Source organism: Oncorhynchus mykiss, chromosome 17 (genome assembly GCF_057628025.1).
Source record: "Oncorhynchus mykiss isolate SJ-2025 chromosome 17, ASM5762802v1, whole genome shotgun sequence".
In the NCBI taxonomy this organism is placed as follows: Eukaryota; Metazoa; Chordata; class Actinopteri; order Salmoniformes; family Salmonidae; genus Oncorhynchus; species Oncorhynchus mykiss.
Genome location: NC_143038.1, coordinates 38,358,498 through 38,385,206, shown reverse-complemented (window position 1 = coordinate 38,385,206; position 26,709 = coordinate 38,358,498). Strand labels below are relative to the sequence as shown.

Below are 26,709 nucleotides of genomic sequence, written 5' to 3'. Positions count from 1 at the left end.
GAGTGGGATGACCACCCACCCACACACACACACCCACCCCATCCTGCCTTATACATTTTACAGACACAAAAGGATCCCACCATATCGAAAGCACAAAAGCACTTTTTCTAAATACGGTGTGACTTTACTCACATAAACATGGTTAATGATGGAAAATAACATTACATCGCTATTGACTGCTGGTTTGTGTACAAGTGGTAGCATCACGAGTAAGTGAGCACTAAGCAGGAGGGAGGCTCGTGGACCTCCCATGAGCAGAAATCTACGTATTTTTTTTTTTAAGCAACAGCATGTTGGATTCCAGAAAATCCAAAACCGCAGCCACTCCATATTACTAATTACCTGTATCCATGATTTCCCTTAGTGGTTTTAATGGCCATCTGCTGGAGTTGGTTCGATTGGCATGGTGGTGGTTACTTTGACCATGTTGCATTGTTTAAGATGTACAAACAATTTGTCAGAACATTGTGAAGAGCTTTCCTTCTGGCTGAGTCAGAGACAAGCTGTCTTGATGCTTCATGTTGCTAGGCTATGGACGACCATGTTCCCAGTAGGACATTTTAAGTTCACACTTGAAGAAATTTGTAATATTCATATGCACAGACAGAAAGACACTTGACAGAAATAAAATGGGAAAAAAAGGAGGAAACATGTTCCCTTAAAAAATGAAATCACACCATTTCATACAAGCTAAGCAACACACACACACAAACACACCACACACACACACACACACACACACACGAGGGAAGACAACACTGTCACATTAATTACCTTTCCACACAAGCGATGGGGAGGCATTCGTAACGAATTCTGTCTCTCCCCCTACTCCTTTCCCTCTTCCTCACTCCTCTCCCTCTCAACCTATTCCATGCTCTCTCCCTATTCCATGCTCTCCCCCACCCACACTCCCTCCCTCCCTCTTCCTCGCACTCCCTCCCTCTTCCATGCTCTCTCTCCTTCCCTCTCCCAAACTCTCCCTCCATCTCTCCCTCCTCCTCCATCTCTCCCTCCTCCTCCATCTCTCCCTCCTCCTCCATCTCTCCCTCCTCCATCTCTCCCTCCTCCATCTCTCCCTCCTCCATCTCTCCCTCCTCCTCCTCCATCTCTCCATCTCTAACTCACTCGCTATTCCGAGGGGAGTCTTGAGAGAGGCCTCCCCCTCTCTCTTGCAAGCCTCCCCCTCTCTCTCAAGCCTCTCTCTCAAGACTCCCCCTCTCAAGACTCCCCCTCTCTCTCAAGACTCCCCCTCTCTCTCAAGACTCCCCCTCTCTCTCAAGACTCCCCCTCTCTCTCAAGACTCCCCCTCTCTCTCTCTCTCAAGACTCCCCCTCTCTCTCTCTCGCAAGCCTCCCGCCTCCCTCTCTCTCTCTCTCAAGCCTCCCGCCTCCCTCTCTCTCTCTCTCGCAAGCCTCCCGCCTCCCTCTCTCTCTCTCTCGCAAGCCTCCCGCCTCCCTCTCTCTCTCTCTCGCAAGCCTCCCGCCTCCCTCTCTCTCTCTCTCGCAAGCCTCCCGCCTCCCTCTCTCTCTCTCGCAAGCCTCCCGCCTCCCTCTCTCTCTCTCGCAAGCCTCCCGCCTCCCTCTCTCTCTCTCGCAAGCCTCCCGCCTCCCTCTCTCTCTCTCGCAAGCCTCCCGCCTCCCTCTCTCTCTCTCGCAAGCCTCCCGCCTCCCTCTCTCTCTCTCGCAAGCCTCCCGCCTCCCTCTCTCTCTCTCGCAAGCCTCCCGCCTCCCTCTCTCTCTCGCAAGGCTCCCGCCTCCCTCTCTCTCTCGCAAGGCTCCCGCCTCCCTCTCTCTCTCGCAAGGCTCCCGCCTCCCTCTCTCTCTCGCAAGGCTCCCGCCTCCCTCTCTCTCTCGCAAGGCTCCCGCCTCCCTCTCTCTCTCGCAAGGCTCCCGCCTCCCTCTCTCTCTCGCAAGGCTCCCGCCTCCCTCTCTCTCTCTCAAGGCTCCCGCCTCCCTCTCTCAAGGCTCCCGCCTCCCTCTCTCAAGGCTCCCGCCTCCCTCTCTCTCTCGCAAGGCTCCCTCTCTCTCTCGCAAGGCTCCCTCTCTCTCTCGCAAGGCTCCCTCTCTCTCTCGCAAGGCTCCCGCCTCCCTCTCTCTCTCGCAAGGCTCCCGCCTCCCTCTCTCTCTCGCAAGGCTCCCGCCTCCCTCTCTCTCTCGCAAGGCTCCCTCTCTCTCTCGCAAGGCTCCCTCTCTCTCTCGCAAGGCTCCCTCTCTCTCTCGCAAGGCTCCCGCCTCCCTCTCTCTCTCGCAAGGCTCCCGCCTCCCTCTCTCTCTCGCAAGGCTCCCGCCTCCCTCTCTCTCTCGCAAGGCTCCCTCCTCCCTCTCTCTCTCGCAAGGCTCCCTCTCTCTCTCGCAAGGCTCCCTCTCTCTCTCGCAAGGCTCCCGCCTCCCTCTCTCTCTCGCAAGGCTCCCGCCTCCCTCTCTCTCTCGCAAGGCTCCCGCCTCCCTCTCTCTCTCGCAAGGCTCCCGCCTCCCTCTCTCTCTCGCAAGGCTCCCGCCTCCCTCTCTCTCTCGCAAGGCTCCCGCCTCCCTCTCTCTCTCGCAAGGCTCCCGCCTCCCTCTCGCAAGGCTCCCGCCTCCCTCTCGCAAGGCTCCCGCCTCCCTCTCGCAAGGCTCCCGCCTCCCTCTCGCAAGGCTCCCGCCTCCCTCTCGCAAGGCTCCCGCCTCCCTCTCGCAAGGCTCCCGCCTCCCTCTCGCAAGGCTCCCGCCTCCCTCTCGCAAGGCTCCCGCCTCCCTCTCGCAAGGCTCCCGCCTCCCTCTCGCAAGGCTCCCGCCTCCCTCTCGCAAGGCTCCCGCCTCCCTCTCGCAAGGCTCCCGCCTCCCTCTCGCAAGGCTCCCGCCTCCCTCTCGCAAGGCTCCCGCCTCCCTCTCGCAAGGCTCCCGCCTCCCTCTCTCAAGGCTCCCGCCTCCCTCTCTCAAGGCTCCCGCCTCCCTCTCTCAAGGCTCCCGCCTCCCTCTCTCAAGGCTCCCGCCTCCCTCTCTCAAGGCTCCCGCCTCCCTCTCTCAAGGCTCCCGCCTCCCTCTCTCAAGGCTCCCGCCTCCCTCTCTCAAGGCTCCCGCCTCCCTCTCTCAAGGCTCCCGCCTCCCTCTCTCAAGGCTCCCCTCCCCCCTCTCTCAAGGCTCACCTCCCCCTCTCTCAAGGCTCCCCTCCCCCTCTCTCAAGGCTCCCCTCCCCCTCTCTCAAGGCTCCCCTCCCCCTCTCTCAAGGCTCCCGCCTCCCTCTCTCTCAAGGCTCCCGCCTCCCTCTCTCAAGGCTCCCGCCTCCCTCTCTCAAGGCTCCCGCCTCCCTCTCTCAAGGCTCCCGCCTCCCTCTCTCAAGGCTCCCGCCTCCCTCTCTCAAGGCTCCCGCCTCCCTCTCTCAAGGCTCCCGCCTCCCTCTCTCAAGGCTCCCGCCTCCCTCTCTCAAGGCTCCCGCCTCCCTCTCTCAAGGTTCCCGCCTCCCTCTCTCAAGGCTCCCGCCTCCCTCTCTCAAGGCTCCCCTCCCCCCTCTCTCAAGGCTCCCCTCCCCCTCTCTCAAGGCTCCCCTCCCCCTCTCTCAAGGCTCCCCTCCCCCTCTCTCAAGGCTCCCCTCCCCCTCTCTCAAGGCTCCCCTCCCCCTCTCTCAAGGCTCCCGCCTCCCTCTCTCAAGGCTCCCGCCTCCCTCTCTCAAGGCTCCCGCCTCCCTCTCTCAAGGCTCCCGCCTCCCTCTCTCAAGGCTCCCGCCTCCCTCTCTCAAGGCTCCCGCCTCCCTCTCTCAAGGCTCCCGCCTCCCTCTCTCAAGGCTCCCGCCTCCCTCTCTCAAGGCTCCCGCCTCCCTCTCTCAAGGCTCCCGCCTCCCTCTCTCAAGGCTCCCGCCTCCCTCTCTCAAGGTTCCCGCCTCCCTCTCTCAAGGCTCCCCTCCCCCCTCTCTCAAGGCTCCCCTCCCCCTCTCTCAAGGCTCCCCTCCCCCTCTCTCAAGGCTCCCCTCCCCCTCTCTCAAGGCTCCCCTCCCCCTCTCTCAAGGCTCCCCTCCCCCTCTCTCAAGGCTCCCCTCCCCCTCTCTCAAGGCTCCCCTCCCCCTCTCTCAAGGCTCCCCTCCCCCTCTCTCAAGGCTCCCCTCCCCCTCTCTCAAGGCTCCCCTCCCCCTCTCTCAAGGCTCCCCTCCCCCTCTCTCAAGGCTCCCCTCCCCCTCTCTCAAGGCTCCCCTCCCCCTCTCTCAAGGCTCCCCTCCCCCTCTCTCAAGGCTCCCCTCCCCCTCTCTCAAGGCTCCCCTCCCCCTCTCTCAAGGCTCCCCCTCCCCCAAGGCTCCCCCTCCCCCAAGGCTCCCCCTCCCCCAAGGCTCCCCCTCCCCCAAGGCTCCCCCTCCCCCAAGGCTCCCCCCTCTCAATTCTCAATCCTCCCTCAATACTACCCCCCTCTCTCTCTCTCTCAATCCCCCCCCCTCTCTCTCTCAATCCCCCCCCCTCTCTCTCTCAATCCCCCCCCCCCCCTCTCTCTCTCTCTCAGAGACAGAGACTGTGCATCCCCACAGAAGTCTGTTCAATTACACCTGCTGCTGGGTCCCTGCTAGGACAACTAATGGAACGCAGCTTGACTCCTGTCAGCCTTGCCGCTAGCCCGGGAGAAAGCTTCATTTAGCCCATCAAACGCCAAGCCAAGTCCCAGTGCCGACCAGGCCCACCTCAGCCGCATGCTCCCCAGTCCCTTCTTTCCTCCCTCTTTTTATTTTCTTTCCACACCCGTTCGACGACATGTTGCATTGCTCTTCCACCCTGCCTGACCTGTTCATGAAAATAGTATTTTTCCTAATCTAAATTTTTCTAGATATGGTAGAAAACACACCACAAGCATTTCGCTACACCCACAAAATGTTATTTGATGAAAATACAGCACAGCTTTTAACAACGCTTTGTTTATTCAGTGCTCAATGCTTAATTAAGACTACATTTAACCATATGAAATAAATCGATACAGATAACGGGGATCATTAATAAAATACAAATATTCACACACTAATGAATGCTCCCGATGTTTTTTGTGCAACGTTTCAACCCAGCAGGAGCACTCAGTGGACAGGGATCTGTACCCAGCACCTGCAACTTCCTGGACATGCGTACACTACGTTGGACAATAGCGTATTCATGTCATCACAGCCCAAAGAAAATTGACAACACACTTTATTTTGACCTTGAAAAAGTGCTAATAATGATGACCTAGGCTAAGCTATCCTTGGATCAAGGCTATGATGCGGTGTTGCGGTATAGTACAGTGCAGTCAATTGGGAAACAGCAATGGTGTAAGGGATACAACAGTGTTGTGATTGGGACACCAAATTCAGTGGCTTACCTAGCGTGGGGGGTCCTAGGTAGAGTGGGGGACATCACCGGTGCTGGGGTGGCTTTGAGAATGCTCTGGGGCACCACAGGAGAGGTGGCTATATCCCTCCTGGACTTGTTATGACAGGGCTCTGCATAAGGAGGACAAAAAAAAATAAAATAATGGACTTCAGAACCCTAATGAAGGAGACTATGAAGCAGGGATGGCTAACTGGCAGCCAATGGATACAGAGCTGTCACACACAAATGCACACAACCTACCAGGGGAGTGTATGGAGTTTTGCAGGGGGATGTGTGCAGTATTGTCTTTGATTGGAGGTACTTCTTGCTCCGCTGCCAAGTCCTCTGCATCGTCACACCCTCTCATCTCACTGCAGAGACACAGAGTCAAGCTTTGTAAGCTAATGGTTGGATTACTAGATACAAAAATGCCAGTTACTCAGAGAGCGAGAGATGGAGAGGAAAGAGTGTGTGAGAGATTGAGTGAGGTGGTTCCAAGGCTTTACCTGAGTAGTGCACGGCTGTTGGGTAAAGGATCGGTCCCATTTCTGGACATGGAGTGGCTGAGTTCATCTAAAGTGGCTCGCTGGAACCTGTAAGACACAACATTAAGTACAGGCCCCAAATATTGTTCACATCGTGTTTGACCAGGCTTCAATACTGCACCGTTTGACTTGTGGCAGTGAAACGTTTTCACCTGATCACGTTCGTTTTTCGGTTCACAATTAGCTTTTTTTTTTAAATGTTAAATATCATTATGATTTATTAACATAATGTCCAATTGACCAAAAACAAAACCAACTTTCTAAAGAGGCAAGTACAGCACGGGAATGCCCCCGTCTGTCTCGGCATACTGGGGAGGTTTTGGAAATCTTCTGGCCCAGTCGATCACCACCATCAAAAATATTTTAATAACACTAGGCAACATAACTGATTTTTTTTAAAATATAATTTAAAAACGGAAGGATTCTCGAAGGTGTGATTAATCATCATACGCGCGCTACACGCATATTTATATATATCCTATAGATAATCTGTTGGGCAGAGAGAGAACGCAACTGTCAAACATCGTTCTCGGTGGAGCGAAGACTGACAGCGGTAGGGGTAGGAAAGCAGTAAGACATGTTCCAAGTTATGATATCTACCAGTAAATACTAAGGTAAGAATGGGTATGCAAACCAGGTATTTAAAAAGTTAAGTCTTAGTCGAATATTTGCAATGTGCAAGTCAATCATCATGGAATAGCTTACCTTTAGGCTCTTTGGTCCTTGAAGTCTTTGACGTTATGCTAGCCGATTTCCAAGTTCTACTGCCCCAAAATAAATGATCTGCGATTTCATTTCTGATCAGTTTTTATGAGATGTAAGACCATTATTTTGTTTCCTGACGCTTCTGTTGCGGGACAACCATGTCCCGGTTATTATTGGCAAAACAACTTCCAATGTTTGACTTCAACTTGGTTTTCCATTCAAAGCGTTCCATTACAAAGGGAACCCGATTTTTGGTCGCTTTCTCGTTTTAAAATATGATAATAACCTCTCAGTAACTCTTCAACATCTCAAATGGCAAGACTGACTGTTTACCAAATGCACAGACTCCATTAGTGTGTTTGTGTCGAGAGCATGTCTATTTAGTCAGGCAATGCCCACGTTATTCTGACATATTTTAGAATGTCAAAATAATGTGAATGTCAATGCATAATGCCATTTGGTAGGCCTTTAAAAAAATAATTCTTGAAGTGGGGGGGGGGGTTCTATAGATATTACAACAATTAAATATACATTGTAGGGCCTTAATAATTACAATTAAATGCTTGAAAAAGTCCTTGAATTTGACTTGCCATTGCCTGTATGAACCCTGTATAGGCTTCTTGCTCAGCCCGCAAATGAAAGATAAAAAATCACCTGCTATTGAAATTATGCATGCATCATTCGATTCCTGTCAGATCTTGTGCAAGTATGCATGTATATATATATATTTTTCCCCATTCCGGCCAGTACCTTTGAGTTGGCACTGGCCCGGTGTGACACTGGCAAATTTACCTGAAAGTCGATCCCTGCTGTGTGCAGTACGTGCAGGTCCTATATCAATGATCTACAGTGCATTCGGAAAAGTATTCAGACCCCTTGACTTTTTCCACATTTTGTTCAAATTACAGCCTTATTCTACAATGGATTAAATAGTTGTCCCCCCTCACCAATCTACACACAATATCCCATAATGACAAAGAAAAAACAGGTTTAGACATTTTTGCAAATTTATAAAAATAAAAGTGAAATATTACATTTACATAAGCATCAATGGAAACAGGATGCACCCAAGCTCAATTTCGAGTCTCGTAGCAAAGGGTCTGAATACTTATGTAAATAAGGTATTTAAGGTATAAGGTAAATTTAAGGTAAATAAGGTATTTCAGAATGGGAGACCATTCTGAAATGTGCAGTTTTGTCACAACACAAGGGAGGGAACATGTAATTGGCATGGGGACTGCAGGAATGTCCACCAGAGCTGTTCCAAGATAATATAAAATGTTCATTTCTCTACCAACGTCATTTTAGAAAATTTGGCAGTAGGTCAAACCGGCCTCACAACCACAAATCATCTGCATGGCGTTGTGTGGGTCGAGCAGTTTGTAGATGTCGTTGTGAACACAGTGCCCCATGGTGGCGGTGAGGTTATTGTATGGGCAAGCATAAGCTACGGACAACCAACACCATTGCATTTTATCGATGACAATTTGAATGCACAGACATGCCGTGACGAGATCCTGAGGCCCATCGTAGTGCCATTCATCCACCACCATCACCTCATGTTTCAGCATGTTAATGCACAGCCCCATACACAATTCCTGGAAGCTGAAAATTTCCCAGTTCTTCCATGGCCTGCATTCTCAGACATGTCACCCATTGAGCATTGTTTGGGATGCTCTGGATCGACGCATACGACAGCGTGCTCCAGTTCCCACTAATATCCAACAATTTCGCACAGCTATTAAAGAGGAGTGGGACAACATTCCACAATCAACAGCCTGATCAACTGTATGCGAAGGAGATGTGTCGCACTGCATGGGGCAAATGGGGGGGGCATCTGAGATTGTTGCAGACACATATCTGTATTCCCAGTCATGTGAAATCCATTGATTAGGGCCTTTTTAATCTTTGAAATTGTTGCATGTTAATTAATATTTTTGTTCAGTATAAAATGTAATTCAATTTAATACCTGCTGTAGTCTAGGCGTGTGTGTCGGAGATGCTGGTTCTGTCTGATCAGACGCTCCTCCTGCTGGGCCAGCCGTGCCTGCAGCCGCTCTCTCTCCACCTCCAGCTGCAGCTTCTGCAGGAACAGCTGGTGCCTCCTCTCCTCCCAGTCCTCTGGGCCCAGGAGGGGTGCTGTGAGGGCCCCCTCTGCCTCTACTCCCTCCCCCGATGGGTCTTCTCCGGGTAGTAACCCTCCAGGTCCAAGTAGACCTCTGCTGTCTTTGAGTAGTTCACCAGGGCCGTTGTGGAGCAGCGGGCTGGTGTTGCCCAGTAGAGGGGCTTCTGTGGCCCCCCTATGGGGGAACCTCCCGTTGACCAGACTTTCCTGTCTGCTGCGTTGGGACGCTAGACGAAGCTCACTATGGGCCCCTCCTCGGCAGCCCCGTGGTTTCATTGGTCCCTGGGATTGGTCGCTGGAGGAATAGGGAGGGGGGGTGTCTGAGTGAAGGTCGTCCGAGAGAGAGGCAGGACTCAGGGATGGGACTCTTCCTCCCGCTCCTCTTCCTCCACCATTTCGCTCTCTTCCTCCTCTGTTTGTCCCCGTTCCTCCAAGAGTGGGCAGGTCTAGGTAGGAGCCGTCCAAGGCGGTGGCCCTCTCTCCCCTGCTAAGCTTGGTGGAGGCTCCCTCACTGCTGGGGGCCTGTGGAGACAAGAGAGCCACCCAGTCAAATATACCTTTCTATTTGTATCTATTGTCAATATATTATTCAATGTTACCATTTAATCTTATGCACCTGGATTTCAGCCTGTATTAACTGCTACAGTATGTAGGAATTAATAAAATCTGAAACTTGTCATGTATTCGTCTCCAATCTCTACAAGTGTTTAAGAGTAAGGGGTCACTCCTTCCTTTACCTGTTTTAACTTTACTGTGAGAGAGCAATGGTTAAGCCAAGATATACTCAACAACGCAGAAGTAAGAGGTATGGAATCTTTCACTTCAATTTGGTTTGGGCAAGAGATTCTGGGGGGAAAAAAAGTGCTGAGCACAGGGAAACCAAGGTCTCTGAAGCGAAAAAGATAAACCCTTAGAGTAGAGAAGAGAAAAGTGCCCACCTTCAGCAAGACAAGAGAGCGACTGACTAATCCAGTGTGCGGTCACAGAGCACGCAAACACGCATTACTCAGCCCCACCGTAGGCCACGGAGGATGACGAAGTTGTCTAAGTGATTACCTTGAGAAATGGTTTGTGCTACTGTACGCGGTCATAGTGGACTTTTCCTTAGCTGTCGTGACATTTGATGTGCTGTCTAGGTCTTAGGACAGGTCCTTCGAAAAGAAAATGTGAGTGTGTATGTGCATCTCTCCCAGTTGGGGGTATTGCGTTTGATGGTGAACAGCACTGTTGTTTGGAGATGGCTCACTAGGGAAGGTGACGGGTGCACACACACAAATATGCTCTTTCACACTTTCGCCATCTCTCAGATGCGCATCTGTATCACAATCTTGTATTACACATGTTGCAGGCGTTCACACACACACACACACAGTGAGTACCTTGCTTTGGGAGTTATAGTGGGAGCTGCGGGCGTGGCTGAGCTGGGCAATGGACTGGTTGAGTTTCTCCTGCTGCTGAGAGAGGTACTGCTGGTAGAGCCCAAGCAGCTCCTGACACTCCCGATACTGCTGCTGTAGGCCTGGGCCACAGGGGGCTGGGGTTAAGGGTCATTTTAGTCTCCATTTTTCTTCCTTTCTTGTAATACATTTTTATTTACATTTTGCAGACATGTCACATAACATAAGCCCAAAATAACATCCCACCCACCACCCCATCATTAAGCCAGCAAAGTGAAAGACAACAGTGAGTTTCAACTCAAGATGTTGAAAAAGAAAAACTGAAAAGAAAGAGCATGATAAAAATGTTGGGCGGGTAGAGCTTTCCAGATTTCTCCATCTGGGTCGGGCCAGGCTGAGCAGAGCTGGGCAGTGATGCCAGATCTGGATGCCAGGCTGAATGCCAGACAAGAGAGCTCATCTGTAGCAAAACCAATGCTGAGCATGAGGGGCCTGCTAATGACAGCACCGCTCGTACACACAACCGGGCTCTGAGTGAGGTAGATACATACTTCCATTGCAACCCCTACATTATTAACAAAGCATCACATACACAATGCATTGGAAAGCATTCAGACCCCTTGACTTTTCAAATACGTTAGAACCTTATTCCACAATTGATTAAATCGTTTTCTTCCCTCAATCTACACACAATACCCTATAATGACAAAGCAAAAACCAGGTCGAGAAATTTTTGCTGGTCCATTCAAGCACATTCAGAGACTTGTGCCGAAGCCACTCATGCCTTGTCTGGGCTGTGTGCAGAGGGTCGTTTTCCTGTTGGAAGGTGAACCTTCACCCCAGTCTGAGGTCCTGAGCGCTCTGGAGCAGGTTTTCATCAAGGATCTCTTTTTACATTGCTCAGTTCATCTATCCTGACTAGTGTCACAGTCCGTGCTATGGAAAAACATCCCCACAGCATGATGCTGCCACCACCATGCTTCACCGTAGGGATGGTTCAAGGTTTCCTCCAGACATAACGCTTGGCATTCAGGCCAAAGAGTTCAATCTTGGTTTCATCAGACCAGAGAATATTGTTTCTCATGGTCAGAGTCCTTTAGGTGCCTTTTGGCAAATGCCAAGCGGGTTGTCATGTGACTTTTACTGAGGAGTGGCTTCCTTCTAGACACTCTACCATAAAGGCCTGATTGGTGGAGTGCTGCAGAGATGGTTGTCCTTCTGGAATTCTCTCACATCCCCACAGACAAACTCTGGAGCTCTATCAGAGTGAACATTGGGTTCTTGGTCACCTCCCTGACCAAGGCCCTTCTCCCCGGACTGCTTAGTCTGGCCAGGTGCCAGCTCTAGGAAGAGTTTTGGTGGTACCAAACTTCTTCCATTTAAGAATGATGGAGGCCACTGTGTTCTTGGGGACCTTCAATGCTGCAGACATTTTTTGGTACCCTTCCCCAGATCTGTGCCCCGACACAATCCTGTCTTGGAGCTCTACGGACAATTCCTTTTACCTCACGGCTGGGTTTTTGCACTGTCAACTGTGGGACCTTATATAGACAGGTGTGTGCCTTTCGAAATCATGTCCAATCAATTTAATTTGCCGAAGGTGGACTCCAATGAAGTTGTAGAAACATCAAGGATGATCCATGGAAACAGGATGCAGCGGAGCTCAATCTCAAATCTCTTAGCAAAGGGTCTGAAGACTTATGTTAATAAAGGTATTTCTATTCTGTTATTAATGTGCAAACATTTCAGAAAACCTGTTTTTGCTTTGTATTTATGGGGTAGTGTGTAGATTGATGAGGATTTTAAAAAAATTAACAAAATTACATCCATTTTAGAATAAGGCTGTAACGTAACAAAATGTGGGAAAAGTCAAGGGGTCTGAATACTTTCCGAATGCACTGTAGGTAGACCCACAGAGAATTTGCATTCCACCAACAATAACACATTACCACCTCTAGTCACCCCTCAAGATGGGTACACACAGTCCCAAACACACTCCTACCAACCAATACCCATAAACCTCCCTGCTGCAGGCCATATCCTTTTATGGATGGGCAATAGCCCCAGGCTGATGACTTTCTCAACACATCACCTTTTAAAAGTCCTCGATTTGGGAGCAAATTAAAAGTTTTCAAAGTGAAGCCATAATGAAGATGAAGATACGCTAGGAGAAAACACTTTGGTGTCGGATGAGTTCAACCAAGCCTGGGAAATGAAACGGAGCATGGGAAGAGAAAGGCTTCTTTCATAAACACTAAACACTCTACGGACTGCAAGGCGCTACAGAGGGTAGTGCGTACGGCCCAGTATATCACTCGGGTCAAGCTTCCAGCCATCCAGGACCTCTATACCAAGTGGTGTCAAAGGCCCTAAAAATTGCCATAGACTCCAGCCACCATAGTCAGACTGTTCGCTCGGGCACGGCTAACAGGTACCCCCGCACATTGACTCTGTACCGATGTTGCTCTTATTTTTTACTTTAGTTTATTTAGTAAATATTTTTCTTGACTCTTATTTTTCATAAAACTGCATTGTTGGTTAAGGGCTTGTAAGTAAGCATTTCAGATCTACACCGGTTGTATTAGGCACATTTGACTAATATAATTTGATGACGGAATTCAGTCATGACAAAATTTGACAGAATCGACCAAACACTTCAGGGGCAATTTCCATGTCAATGGATTATGGGGATAGGTCAGAAAATAAATAAAAAATGCCACATTGGTTTCCTTAAACATGCAAGCAGTCCATGGAAAAAGTATGACAGTAATCAATGTTTTAGTTTAGTTTCCCTGGCACTGTTTCCAAATGTTTGAGCATTTGTGGCACAAATCCCATTCAAGTCATGAGACCGATATTAGATTTTCATCATGTCCAAATCATTCGAAAGTTTACCCGTGAAGCTCAAGTCACGTATAGACGATTTGAACATGAAGCGCGAAAAATACTAATATCGGTCCCATGACTTGAATGGGATTCGTGCCATAAATACTAAAACATTAGCATTTGGAAACTAAACCAAAGCATGGATTGCTGTCATACCTTGTCCATAGACTGCTAAAAAAAAACTAAAGCATACTTTTGTAATTTGGGTGAACTATCCCTTTAATGTTGGTAGTATAATATCCTCTGGGTTATCATCAGATTCCTTTTATTCAAAAGGAGCCTAATGCACGTGACCATGTCAAAGTAACCCACACAAATCTGGTATTGCAAGCATCATGCTCCAACCAAAAGTCATCACAACCACCTAACCTGGCTAGAGTGTGGGAGCGTAAACACACTATCATTAAATAGGTTGATGGGTCAAAGCAGCCCTGACGCTCAACGCCTGGTAATCTAGGGGCGACTGAAGTGCAATTGATAAGGATCTCTTCACACACCGAAAACAGTAAAACCGCTTCTTTGAGTCTTGGCCATGAGCCAATCAGAACGCACGCCCTCTTCAATCAAAGCTTCAATTTCTACGCTCCTTAAACCAAAAATATACAAAATCAAGAGTTTGCAATCGAGGCTTCAGACAGTGCCTGTCAAAATGATTCACTCACCCTGTCAGGCTGTGCACAAATGAAATAATGAAATCCACCTTAAGGTGAAACAAATTTGCGCAGGAAAGGAATATTTTAAAACCTGCCTTATGAGCTCTGTGCCAAATCGACTGGGTGTGTGAATGAGTGTGTAAGCAGTCTCTCTCTTTCAGTGTGTGTGTGTGTATGTGTGTAGGGCCTGGTGATGAAGAATTGATGGAAGGGGACAGTTAGCATAACTTTATGTTCCTGGCGAGGACAAATCGGTTTACAAGCAACCAACCAAATAAATAGCTGCATCAAACGCTATAGCTCAAAGTTGACTGTCTTTTGATGGTATTAAAGGTCTAATATAAATACAATAAGAACAAAGTCAACTCAAAGTTTAGCCCGTTATCCATTGCCTAAGGGAGGAGGGTAGTGTCACTTAATATTTCAACCACAGCAGGGGTATAAAAGTCGCTGACTAACTTCCAAGGTTGATGAAAAAAAATGATGTGATATGTGGAGCACAGACTCAGAAATGACATTTAGTTTTTAACCTCCCCAAAACAACATGCCAAGGGGAAACAACCAAAGACAACCTTATTCAAATCGTAGATTTCATTCAGCACTTGAGCTTCAAAATCGTCCTGACAGACAACATTTCAACAAGAATTGCTTTTCTCTCATCTCAGGTCTTTAGACAGAGAGATATACATCCTCCCCTTGATAACCTGGCTCTTGGTAGATAAGACTGAAGGTGAGGCAGAGGGTGTAATGGAATTAGACTTTACAAGTCTCCCTTTAGCCCGTTTGCCTTTGGTGTCTCCTTAACCTTAAAAAGATCAGTCCAGAACCCTATGTCTCAGAAGTCTCTTTACGACTGTGTGTGCGCTTTAACAGACTGGTTATCCCATCGAGGTGCTTTAATCAGAGTTTTTCCAGCTCAAATTCCATTTTAATGGAGTTTGGAAGTTTAGTATAAATGCCAGGTCTCGCAGCCTAAGTGCCTTTAATTGAGTTGTGCTTTCCTAATTTCCCAGCTCCGCTGCCAATTGTGCAATTTACCAGCCAACGATTACTCTTCATATTTCGCTGTGTTTCCCCCCCCCCCTAAATTGACGGCTCTACCCACGTCGGTTTGACCTGAGCGGAATCGTTAAGGAGGACGACAGGTGGGGTGGGATGCAAAAGGGGAGGAAACAGAGTAATTCTGGGATGCTGCTGGAATTACAGGAATGTTGCCAGGTCATGCCAAGAGACAGTTAGCTTGTTTAGAATTAACTGGTAGCGTTGCATCTGAAAGCCTTTGACAGGTCAGGAAAAAGGTAAGATATGACAAAATTCAGTGCATGATTACCAAAACATGAGACAAGAGCAAATGCCACAGTCCCACAAGGTAAAACGTCATAGACGGTAATGGTTTCAAACAACATAATCCACAGTGATCTCAGACAGAGTGCAAATGTCATATTAAATGTCAAGATGTGGCCAAGAAGCAAAATCGTGAAAAAGCAGGGGGGAATGTTATAACGCTCATGGAGTATCTGGCAGACACTGAGGTTGGCAGTGGTGATATCAAGCCCTAGGCAATGCTGCCCCCTGCTGCCAGAATACAGGAAGAGCCTTAAATTCTTCAGTGGCATAGTAGGGCTGCAGTGTTTTTTTTTTTACCTTTATTTAATTAGGCAAGTCAGTTAAGAACATTATTATTTTCAATGACGGCCTAGGTACAGTGCCTTGTTCGTGGGCAGAACGACAGATTTTTACCTTGTCACCTCGGGGATTCGATCTTGCAACCTTTCGGTTACTAGTCCAACTCTCTAACCACTAGCCTACCTACTGCCCACTCATGGCTGTCTTATAAATCATTGACTGATACAAGTCCGGGAAAGCAAGAAAACATCAGCAGGCACGGCAGGCCTCAAGGACGGGGGTTGAGGATACTTCAGACAGACAATGACACCACAGGGCTGACAATGTCATTAAGAGACGCCCTTGATGTGTGTGTGTGTGTGTGTGTGTGTGTATATCCGTGTGCGTCCATGGGGAAAAGGATACTCTCTCTCTCCTGTACAATGAGCTGGTTCTGCTGCTCAAGCTGTAGGATTTTGCGCTCAAAGGTCTCCTGTTCGTCCCTCAGCCTCTGTACCGACGACTCCTTCTCTTCACTCACTCTAGGTAAGAAGAGATGGAGGGTCAGGGATTATAGCAGACTGTGTACATTAACATAATTCTTGAGAAAATCCACACACCTAAAAATCCCAAATCCCTGCCAAATACAGACACTTATGTTGGATGAGCGGTTACCTGGCCAGCTCCTGGATGAGGTTGGCGATGCGCCGCTTATCCTGGGGACAGAGGTCCTTCAGAGAGGTCCTGTTCGTAGCCTGGGTCATCTCAGAGATCGCCTGAACAAAATATGCAGAAGTATGTGGACACCCATTCAAATTAGTGGATTCAGCTATTTCAGTCCCACCCGTTGCTGACAGGTGTATAAAACCGATCAGACAGCCATGCAATCTCCATAGACGAACATTGGCAGTAGAATGGCACATACGGAAGAGCTCAGTGACTTTCAACGTGGCACCGTCATTGGATTCCACCTTTCCAACAAGTCAGTTTGTCCCATTTCTGCCCTGCTAGAGCTGCCCCGTCAACTGTAAGTGCTGTTATTGTGAAGTGGAAACATCTAGGAGCAACAACGGCTCAGCAGCGAAGTGGTAGACCTCACAAGCTCATAGAAAGGGACCGCCAAGATTTCTGAGTCTCCTGTCTGTCCTTGGTTGCAACACTCACTACCAAGTTCCAAACTGCCTCTGGAAGCAACATCAGCACAAGAACTGTTCGTCGGGAGCTTCATGAAATGAGTTTCCATGGCCAAGCAGCCACACACAAGCCTAAAATCACCATGCGCGATGCGAAGCGTCGGCTGGAGTGGTGTAAAGCTCGCCGCCATTGGACTCTGGAGCAGTGGAAATGCATTCTCTGAAGTGATGACTAATGCTTCACCATCTGGCAGTCCGACAGACAAATCTTGGTTTGGATGATGCCAGGAGAATGCTACCTTCCCGAATGCATAGTGCCAACTGTAAACTTTGGTGGAGGAGGAATAATGGTCTTGGGCTGTTTTTCATGGCTCAGGCTAGGCCCCTTAGTTCCAGAGAAGGAAAATCTTAACGCTACAGCATACAATGACATTCTAGACTAGTGTTCCCAACCCTGGTCCTCAATTACTCCCAACAGTACAGATGTTTTATTGTAACCTTGGACAAGCACACCTGATTCAATTGGTCAAATAATCATCAAGCCCTCAATGAGTTGAATGAGGTGCGTTTGTCAAGCGCTATAACGAAACTGTACTGTTGGGGGTACTCGAGGACCAGCGTTGGGAAACACTGTTTTAGACAATTCTGTGCTTTCAACTTTGTGGCAACAGTTTCGGGAAGGCCCTTTCCTGTTTCAGCAGGACAATGCCCCTGTGCACAAAGCGAGGTCCATACAGAAATGGTTTGACGAGATCGGTGTGGAAGAACTTTACTGGCCTGCACAGAGCCCTGACCTCAACCCCATCAAACACCTTTAGGATGAATTGGAATGCGTTCTGTGAGCCAGGCCTAATCGCCCAACATCAGTGCCTGACCTTACTAATGTGCTTTTGTGGCTGAATGGAAGCAAATCCCTGCAGCAAAGTTCAACATCTAGTGGAAAGCTTTCCCAGAAGAGTGGAAGCTGTTACAGCAGCAAAGGCGGGACCAACTCCATATTATTGGCCATGATTTTGGAATGTGATGTTTGACGAGCAGGTGTCCACATACTTTTGACCATGTAGTGTAGGATATTTAATTTATCACAAAATATAAAGCCTTAAATCAGAACAAAAGAGAGACACATTTTTTGGCAAGCATTGCACAACATTACAGTATATTGACATTCTGTGTGTTACTAGCCTGTTGTATGTCAGCCTATTTCAGCCTGTCAGCCTATTTCACAAATTAGTTAGCACTGATGAATCAGGATTGTGATCAGCATCAGAAAAACATTGCAAATCTGAGAAAAGAGGGTGGGCTTGGGAGTAGGCCTAAGTACATTTCAATTATGTATAAATGGCTGGAGTCAATCAGAAATAGCTGTGTACCACCCAGGCTTTGTGTTTGCATGTGCCCCTGTCCAACTGGAGAGGTTATTTAAGCAATATACCACAGCTAAGGTCTGTTCTTACGCACCACAGACCTTAGCCGTGGTATACCGGCCATATATCACAAATTCCTGGGGTGCCTTATTTCTATTATAAACTGTTTACCAATTTAATTAGAACAGTAAAAATGTGTTTTGATATACCACGGCAGTCAGCCAATCAGCATTCATGGCTCGAACCACCCAGTTTATAATAGCTAATAACTAGTTGGTGTTGATGGAGTGGCCCTTCTTGGCAGACCTACCTGTGGAGTGGTGAGGAGATGCTGCTGGGTGGCTGGGTTGGGGGGTGGGACTGTAGGTGCAGGGGTGGCCTGGAGCTGCCCTCTACCCATCGAGGACAGGGAAAGACAGTCAGCAATAGGAAAAGGTCAGAACATCTCACATATGGCTTTGAGAAGTCTAATAATGTCCTCACCCGGAATTAACACCACAGGTTGGTCTTCATCTGATGCTGTGTGAATTTAATTATGAAAATATATTTGGTCTCTAACAAGACCCTCACTTCAATAAAAAGCACCATGTTGAAGTTGGCTAAGGCAAGCTACTGAAGTGGGTTCATCAAGTTCCTGGCATGTGTTGATAACTTTATTGCCAGCTAGCTGGCAAGGCTTGCTTTGAACATGGTACGTTAAGGGATAGCTAACTTCCCATGAGAATCCGGCTAACGTTAACTAGTTACAAAAATGTAAGTTAGCTTGCTAACATGGTATTTAACATCCCCGGCCATAGCAAACAAACTAGCTAGCTATGATAGTTTTCCAGCCAGGTGAGGAACCCCTAGCTAGCTAGTTAACGTTAGCTAGAAAGGCTCCACAACTAGTAAGCAAGCTAATTACATCTAGTTAGCGATGTGTATGCATAACAGCTAGCTAACGTTAGCCTCATACCAACTCCACAGACTTGTAAAATAAAAACGTATCCTACCGTCATCGAAAGCATACTGACAATTTCGACTTCAAAACGTTTCCTATACGGGGGGCTGTCTTTTATGGACACCATGTAAAAGGATACTGTCATTAGTCCCCTAAAATCCTGAGTTGTTATTTCCTTCCTTTGCTGCCGCCATATTGAATCAACCGCCACTCCCAGGATGCTAAGTATGGCCAAGTTGCGTAGAAACTGGCTCTTGTTAGGATGAAAGACACACTTGTTGGGGGGTGGGAGGAAAGTGGACTGATGCTGCGTTCAGAACAACTGGGTAATCGAAAAGCTCCTACTTTCGACTCAAGTGCGTTCCAAACAACTGGGATCTCGGGGGAAAAAACTGCTCCGACTGGGAAAAATCAATTTGAACGGTTATCCAACTCGGTATTCCAACAGCTCCGACTTTCCGACCTGAAGATCGCTGACGTTTTAAACGCGGCATTAACATCAACAGTACCACACCCCTGTGATTGCGTGTCAAAGGCTCTACGTGACTGTAAACAGACATCTGTAGATGAGACTAGATGCTCATGTCTGCGTCCTAACTATCGGAGTCATTTTCCCAAAGGCGAGGCGCGAAGGCAGGCGACAAGTTTAAGTAAAACAAAAAGCACATAGAAATTCATGCTTGTCTCTCACCTTTAGTAAAGAGATTCAGTTTATTTTTTAGTAATAGACATTGTCGTTATCTATAAAGTTATGTACATCAAATTGTCGTTATCTATAAAGTTATGTACATCAAATCCATCATTGGGAGCGGTTGGTTAAATCAAAACGTTCTCTTCAGGCCTAGATCAAGGGATACGTTTTAACTATTGAATTGTGTGTGAGTATCAATAGTCATTTGGTATTGAATGTAGTGAAATATATAACAAATTATAAGCCAATGTATTTGATAGGAATGTTCTATATTACTTCAGTGTAATCATAATCTACAAAATAGAGCCCAGAACATCTCACAGAGAAGTCTGATTTAATAGTTGATCGAGCAAAACCTTCTTTCAGGCATTGTGCTCCATTTTTGGTTTGTCATTAACCAAGGAAAGTTTAAGCATTGCCGTACCGTTCTCCTCTCCTCCATGACCTGGAAACTGATGATCGAGGAGAATGACAATTCGTTAGGATTGCCTTCTTTGACAGAGGAATGCACAAAATAATCCTTGGGGCAGGTAGCGTGGAATGGTTTTATAATTCACATTTTTACAATTATTCTCTACTTATCATTTTATCTATAACATGTCTTGCACAACTAGCTACATTTGTTTTTATCACTTTACACATTTATTTTGGGATTCCACCCCTGTAAACATAATTTACCTGATGACTCGTGAGCAGAGGAGGAGTCTCATTTCATGCCAAGGCATTTGTTTCCAGAGAGAGGAAGGAGGTGAGGTGAGCCAAACCATTTGAGATTCTCCCACTGAGAATTTTAATGGTGTGTGTTGCCTATCCTTAAACCCTAGGGGCCACCATATTTATTTTTTCACAATTTATAAACATTGTAGAAAGTATAATGGAAAATTGCATACAAAAACACAACCCATTAGCTAAAACAAAACATTAACTACCAATACGATACGTTATTGTAGCATAATGATAGGAAGAAATCACAAAAACAAGGAGATTTACAGGCTTTGTCAGCTCACTTTATTGTATTACTATTTTATACGAGAACATTTCATTGGGAACTCATGTTGTATGACTCCTTGTTGATGATGTCTCTCTTCAGGGCTGCACTTAATTTGTCAGCTTCTTTTCCCTAAATGGATTAACAAGAAAAAGGCTAATGTATTTTTTGTTTATTTTATATGTAGTTGCACATCATTCATCTGTAATCTGGGTTCATTAAAGTCGACATATCTAAGGAAATCGGAGAACAAAATATTTGATTATACCTTGCCAACTTCACAACTCTTTGCTCTCATTTTGTTGACCTGTGACTCCTGAGCTTCCTCCAGCTCATGCTGCAGCTTCCTGTACCTGGACAGGTGAGTGTTGGCCTGCTCTTCCTGTAGGGGTGTCAAAACACTATTCAATATTCATATAATGTAAATAAAATTACATTAAAATGAACAAAACATTTAAAGTCATGTAGAATAACTGAATGATAGAGTCAAAGTAATGAGTGTGTGTGATTGATTGACAGATCTGATACCATAACTACACTATTTTGTTATTTATTTATTGAGACTCATGCATGCATTACAATGAAAGGAAGGAGTTTATATTTTATACAGTTTTTTTTTTCGGAATATAAAAGGCCGTGGCAGGGGGCATGGCAATGGGCGCGGTCAGCCGGTTAGTGTGGCTGAATTAAAAAAAAAAAAAACTTTAGCAGCCCCTATCTGCTTTTAGCACTGCTAGTATTTACACACTAGTGGTGCTGGGAATTAGCTTGCTAAAAAACAGGAATAAAATAACATTTCAACTTACTCTGTTGATTGTCTGTAGGCTTGTGTCACGCCCTGGTATTAGTATTTTGTGTTTTCTTTATTATTTTGGTCAGGCCAGGGTGTGACATGGGTTATTTATGTGGTGTGTTTTGTCTTGGGGTTTTTGTAGGTCATGGGATTGTGGTTATTGGGGTTGTCTAGAATAGTCTATGGCTGCCTGGCGTGGTTCTCAATCAGAGGCAGGTGTTTATCGTTGTCTCTGATTGGGAACCATATTTAGGCAGCCATATTCTTTGAGTGTTTTGTGGGTGATTGTTCCTGTCTCTGTGTTTGTTGTCACTTTGGTTTTTCTTTTTTCCTTGTTTTGGAAGAGAAGAGAAGAGAAGAGAACGTGAGCCGGGTGTGCCATTCTCCTTGCGGAGATGGTGCTAAATCCATCAACACGGTCGGTCCCTGGGATTGGGCTGGCCAACACGATTCGGTTTGCTTGGAAGGAAAAGGAGTTGGAGCCTTTAGGACGGGAAACTTTTGGAAGGATTATATTGATGGGGATTCTAAAGCTGACGGTGAAGGACGTGTTTTGTTTCCAAGGCAACTCGTTGGAGGGAGCATACGACGTGGCACTACATACAGAGGAGAAACACGATGATATCCTGAGAAGGGCAAGAGCAGTGGGATGTGAGAGGCCGATGAGCCACTATGAAATAACAAGCCTGGCGAGGAACAACTTTAGGGTTGTAACTGTCAACATTTACAACCCATACGTTAAGGACGAAGAGGTGAGGGCCTTTCTGGGGAGATACATGGATAACGTCTCCTCAGCAAGGCACCTCAAAGACTCCCTTGGGTTTTGGAATGGGAGGAGAGGCTTCCAGGCCCTGCACGGTCCGGTCTGCATGGAGCAGCCAGAGCCGCCAGTCTGCATGGAGCCGCCAGTCTGCATGGAGCAGCCAGAGCCGCCAGTCTGCATGGAGCAGCCAGAGCCGCCAGTCTGCATGGAGCAGCCAGAGCCGCCAGTCAGCCAGGATCTTCCAGCTTTGCGGTGGTGTAGAGAGATTTTTGCATTTTTAAGCCAATTTCCTGCAATTCTAAACATTTTGCTATGGAGCTCAGAGAAAATGTTGCAGTTTAAAGCTAATTTCCTTCAAATCTGTGAATTTTGCCATGGATAATGATGTGTTCCTTTGCTCAAACATAACAAAAGCAATACTGCTGTGTTTCGTGGGTTATCATCTTCATTAAAGATGTATCGAAATAACCACGCTGCATTTTGGTCCGCCTCTCCTTCGACGGAAGAAGCTTGGTCCTTATGCAGGGGGGAAATTGAGAACAATTGAGAAAAATCATCGAATAGAACATAAATTAAACAGACTTTCCAAACTTGGGCCTGTTGTAGAACCACTTCCTCTCTGCTTACCTCATGTCAAAATAAGCCCTGCACGTGCTCCATACCTGCACAATAACGCAATAACTTGTGGGGGACTTATTTTGACATGAGGTAGAGAGGGACTGACCTCGCTGAGGTATACTGCATAGGTCGACAACAGACCCACCCTTAGAAATTCTGTTTAATTATACATTCCGTTAATGTTATTTTTTTTCTTCACATTCCCCCCTCCAAGGCTACAGACAATCAATAGTAAGTGGAAATGCAATTTTATTTAACTTCCAGCGGACAATTCAGTTTTTTTGCAAGCTAATTCCCACGATGCTAGTGTGTAAATACTAGCATTGCTAAAAGAAGCTAAGTGGTGGTGTAGAGAGATTTTTGCATTTTTAAGCCAATTTCCTGCAATTCTAAACATTTTGCTATGGAGCTCAGAGAAAATGTTGCAGTTTAAAGCTAATTTCCTTCAAATCTGTGAATTTTGCCATGGCTAATGATGTGTTCCTTTGCTCAAACATAACAAAAGCAATACTGCTAAATTCAATATTTTAGGAATTTTCTATATTCTCTAACTGTCTAGCTTTTATTTAGGTGATTGTTATAGTTCTCAAATATTGTATTTTCAAATAATACATAATTCAAATAATCCCAATAATTTCAATTGCAGAAACATCCCTGATATACAGTGCCTTGCGAAAGTATTCGGCCCCCTTGAACTTTGCGACCTTTTGCCACATTTCAGGCTTCAAACATAAAGATATAAAACTGTATTTTTTTGTGAAGAATCAACAACAAGTGGGACACAATCATGAAGTGGAACGACATTTATTGGATATTTCAAACTTTTTTAACAAATCAAAAACTGAAAAATTGGGTGTGCAAAATTATTCAGCCCCTTTACTTTCAGTGCAGCAAACTCTCTCCAGAAGTTCAGTGAGGATCTCTGAATGATCCAATGTTGACCTAAATGACTAATGATGATAAATACAATCCACCTGTGTGTAATCAAGTCTCCGTATAAATGCACCTGCACTGTGATAGTCTCAGAGGTCCGTCAAAAGCGCAGAAAGCATCATGAAGAACAAGGAACACACCAGGCAGGTCCGAGATACTGTTGTGAAGAAGTTTAAAGCCGGATTTGGATACAAAAAGATTTCCCAAGCTTTAAACATCCCAAGGAGCACTGTGCAAGCGATAATATTGAAATGGAAGGAGTATCAGACCACTGCAAATCTACCAAGACCTGGCCGTCCCTCTAAACTTTCAGCTCATACAAGGAGAAGACTGATCAGAGATCCAGCCAAGAGGCCCATGATCACTCTGGATGAACTGCAGAGATCTACAGCTGAGGTGGGAGACTCTGTCCATAGGACAACAATCAGTTGTATATTGCACAAATCTGGCCTTTATGGAAGAGTGGCAAGAAGAGAGACATTTCTTAAAGATATCCATAAGAAGTGTTGTTTAAAGTTTGCCACAAGCCACCTGGGAGACACACCAAACATGTGGAAGAAGGTGCTCTGGTCAGATGAAACCAAAATTGAACTTTTTGGCAACAATGCAAAACGTTATGTTTGGCGTAAAAGCAACACAGCTGAACACACCATCCCCACTGTCAAATATGGTGGTGGCAGCATCATGGTTTGGGCCTGCTTTTCTTCAGCAGGGACAGGGAAGATGGTTAAAATTGATGGGAAGATGGATGGAGCCAAATACAGGACCATTCTGGAAGAAAACCTGATGGAGTCTGCAAAAGACCTGAGACTGGGACGGAGATTTGTCTTCCAACAAGACAATGATCCAAAACATAAAGCACAATCTACAATGGAATGGTTCAAAAATAAACATATCCAGGTGTTAGAATGGCCAAGTCAAAGTCCAGACCTGAATCCAATCGAGAATCTGTGGAAAGAACTGAAAACTGCTGTTCACAAATGCTCTCCATCCAACCTCACTGAGCTCGAGCTGTTTTGCAAGGAGTATTGGGAAAAAATGTCAGTCTCTCGATGTGCAAAACTGATAGAGACATACCCCAAGCGACTTACAGCTGTAATCGCAGCAAAAGGTGGCGCTACAAAGTATTAACTTAAGGGGGCTGAATAATTTTGCACGCCCAATTTTTCAGTTTTTGATTTGTTAAAAAAGTTTGAAATATCCAATAAATGTCGTTCCACTTCATGATTGTGTCCCACTTGTTGTTGATTCTTCACAAAAAAAATACAGTTTTATATCTTTATGTTTGAAGCCTGAAATGTGGCAAAAGGTCGCAAAGTTCAAGGGGGCCGAATACTTTCGCAAGGCACTGTATATTGAAACTACTTGCAGTGATTGTCCCTTCTGCGATAAAGCTAAAACAAAGACTAATACACTAATGCCAAAGTTTCTGTACCTTGTAACACTACATAAATAAATCTCAATAAAGCAAGATGTCAAGTCAACCAAGTATTGTACTTACGGCATCCTCAGCATGTCAACCAGATCCTGGAGCCTGTTCACATTTTTCTTGTCCTCTTCAGTCTGTAGGTTGTAAAATAATATACTGTAGGCATTATATCATGTGTAGCTTTATAAATAGACTATTATTATAATTACTAAGAAAAAAATCTTAACCTGGTATGTGAGCTCCTTGACTCTTCCCTCATATTTGCAGACCCCTGTGATAGCATCCATGTCTCTGTTCAGCGTCAACTTCACCTTCCAGCTCACGGACCTGAAATAGAAGACTTCTTTGTTTTGTTCTCAGATGGGATGGTAATACTAAATTATAACTAAAGTGTTGCCTTTTTCAATTATGGAGTCGACTTTCTTTCAAATGAATGAACTATACATAGTTAAGGAGTTTACCCTAGCCTCCGGTTTCTGGAGTTGTTTCTTTCCGCCCTTCATGGCCAGATTCTCAGCCTCATCCAGACGGTGCTGCAGGTCCTTCACTGTGACCTCCAGGTTCTTCTTCACCCTCTCCAGGTGAGAGCTGGTGTCCTGCTCCTTCTTCTTCAGGCTGGATTACTGCTAAATGAAAGTATTGTCCTTAATGTGCACATAATTATAGCACTGGCGATGTTTGGCTCCAAACAGAGATGACATTGTTACACAAACATGCTGGGGAAACTTGATTGTGCTGACAAATAATGAGACATTAATGGCCAAGACGGCTATCCTAGTCTACTTATAGTTATGTAATATATGTAGACTCACATCAGTAATAGCCTTCTTGGCCTTCTCCTCTGCATTTCTTGCTTCCTGGACAGTGTCTTCCATTTCACCTTGGACCTGAGTAAGGTCAACCTACAGCTTCTTTTTAGTGTTGATGAGGCTTATGTTCTAAACAAGTTATGATAACGTGCTTATGTTAAAAGTAATACATGGGAAGCACATCTTTAATTGGGCATTTTGTAAACTTTACCTGGGATTGCAGCAGTCCCACACGCTCACTGGCATCAACCAGCTCCTGCTCGACCACTTTGCGGCCTCTCTCTGTCTGCTCCAGTGCAGCCCTCAGTTCTTCAATCTCAGCCATCATCAGGTTATTCCTACGCCATGATAAACTAAAGTGTACCTTGAACACTCCCTGAAAGTTCCTCATCTGTTTCTGGCGTGCAGCTTCCTGGCGGTTGGCATGGCTCAACTGAATCTCCATCTCATTGAAGTCCAAGTTCTAGCCCACGAACTTGGACTTGGTTATGCAGCCCTAAAGAAAATAAGCAAAATCCTAGGAATCCTGCCTTACTTCTCAGCTCATATCAGAGACATGACAGGAGAATGACCGGTAAATAAAAATGGAGAGTAGACCATTATTGTCAGGTGACTTGCTGTGTAAAATAATATTTATTTCCTTGCTCCATGAAATGTATTCAATGTTAACAAAACAGAGTGATAGGAAACCATAACTATACCATGAGACTGTCACATAGGCCTACAGTGTCATAGGGCTGTAGCCTAATGCGATTAGCGAGAAATTAGCTTTACATAAAGTAAATACAATGCTGATATGCTAATATTTACATAGTGTAACATGCTGATATTTAGTCCTGTAGTTTTGTCTGTAATGTCGACAGACATAATAAGTACCCCCCCCCCCACACACTTTAGTTGCAGATATTCAGAGAGGGCTACAGTCAATGGAAAGCGCTGCAAAGATAATTAGAAGAGCATACGCAGATATAGACCCAGACAGAGCAGAGTTGCTGAAGGAGGATGAGGATGTCATCATAGACATCCATGTATCCTTTGA

General features: G+C 46.2%; 1 protein-coding gene and 1 pseudogene across 6 annotated transcripts in view; both read right to left on the bottom strand.

Annotated features, from left to right (window-relative positions):
• The window catches only part of kiaa1328 (KIAA1328 ortholog), a 40,015-nt gene extending 21,131 nt beyond the window's left edge, over positions 1-18,884 (bottom strand). The window contains exons 1-10 of one of the 6 annotated variants that reach the window (XM_021568892.3): positions 18,786-18,884; positions 18,190-18,225; positions 18,017-18,098; positions 15,885-15,985; positions 15,636-15,751; positions 10,048-10,187; positions 8,514-9,190; positions 5,800-5,886; positions 5,555-5,664; positions 5,304-5,424 (exon numbers count right to left, since the gene is read on the bottom strand). In XM_021568892.3, the coding sequence (XP_021424567.2) occupies positions 5,304-5,424; positions 5,555-5,664; positions 5,800-5,886; positions 8,514-9,190; positions 10,048-10,187; positions 15,636-15,751; positions 15,885-15,973 (1,340 nt within the window). In that variant the 5' untranslated portion in view covers positions 15,974-15,985; positions 18,017-18,098; positions 18,190-18,225; positions 18,786-18,884. Of the gene's footprint in view, positions 1-5,303; positions 5,425-5,554; positions 5,665-5,799; positions 5,887-8,513; positions 9,191-10,047; positions 10,188-15,635; positions 15,752-15,884; positions 15,986-18,016; positions 18,118-18,189; positions 18,387-18,698 lie in introns of those variants that run through there. The other 5 variants (XM_036950179.2, XM_090205497.1, XM_021568890.3 and 2 more) reach the window with 5 other exon arrangements.
• A 1,492-nt stretch (positions 18,885-20,376) lies between these two features.
• Positions 20,377-26,449, bottom strand: LOC110493217 (myosin heavy chain, skeletal muscle-like; annotated as a pseudogene).
• Between the last annotated feature and the right edge of the window lie 260 nt (positions 26,450-26,709).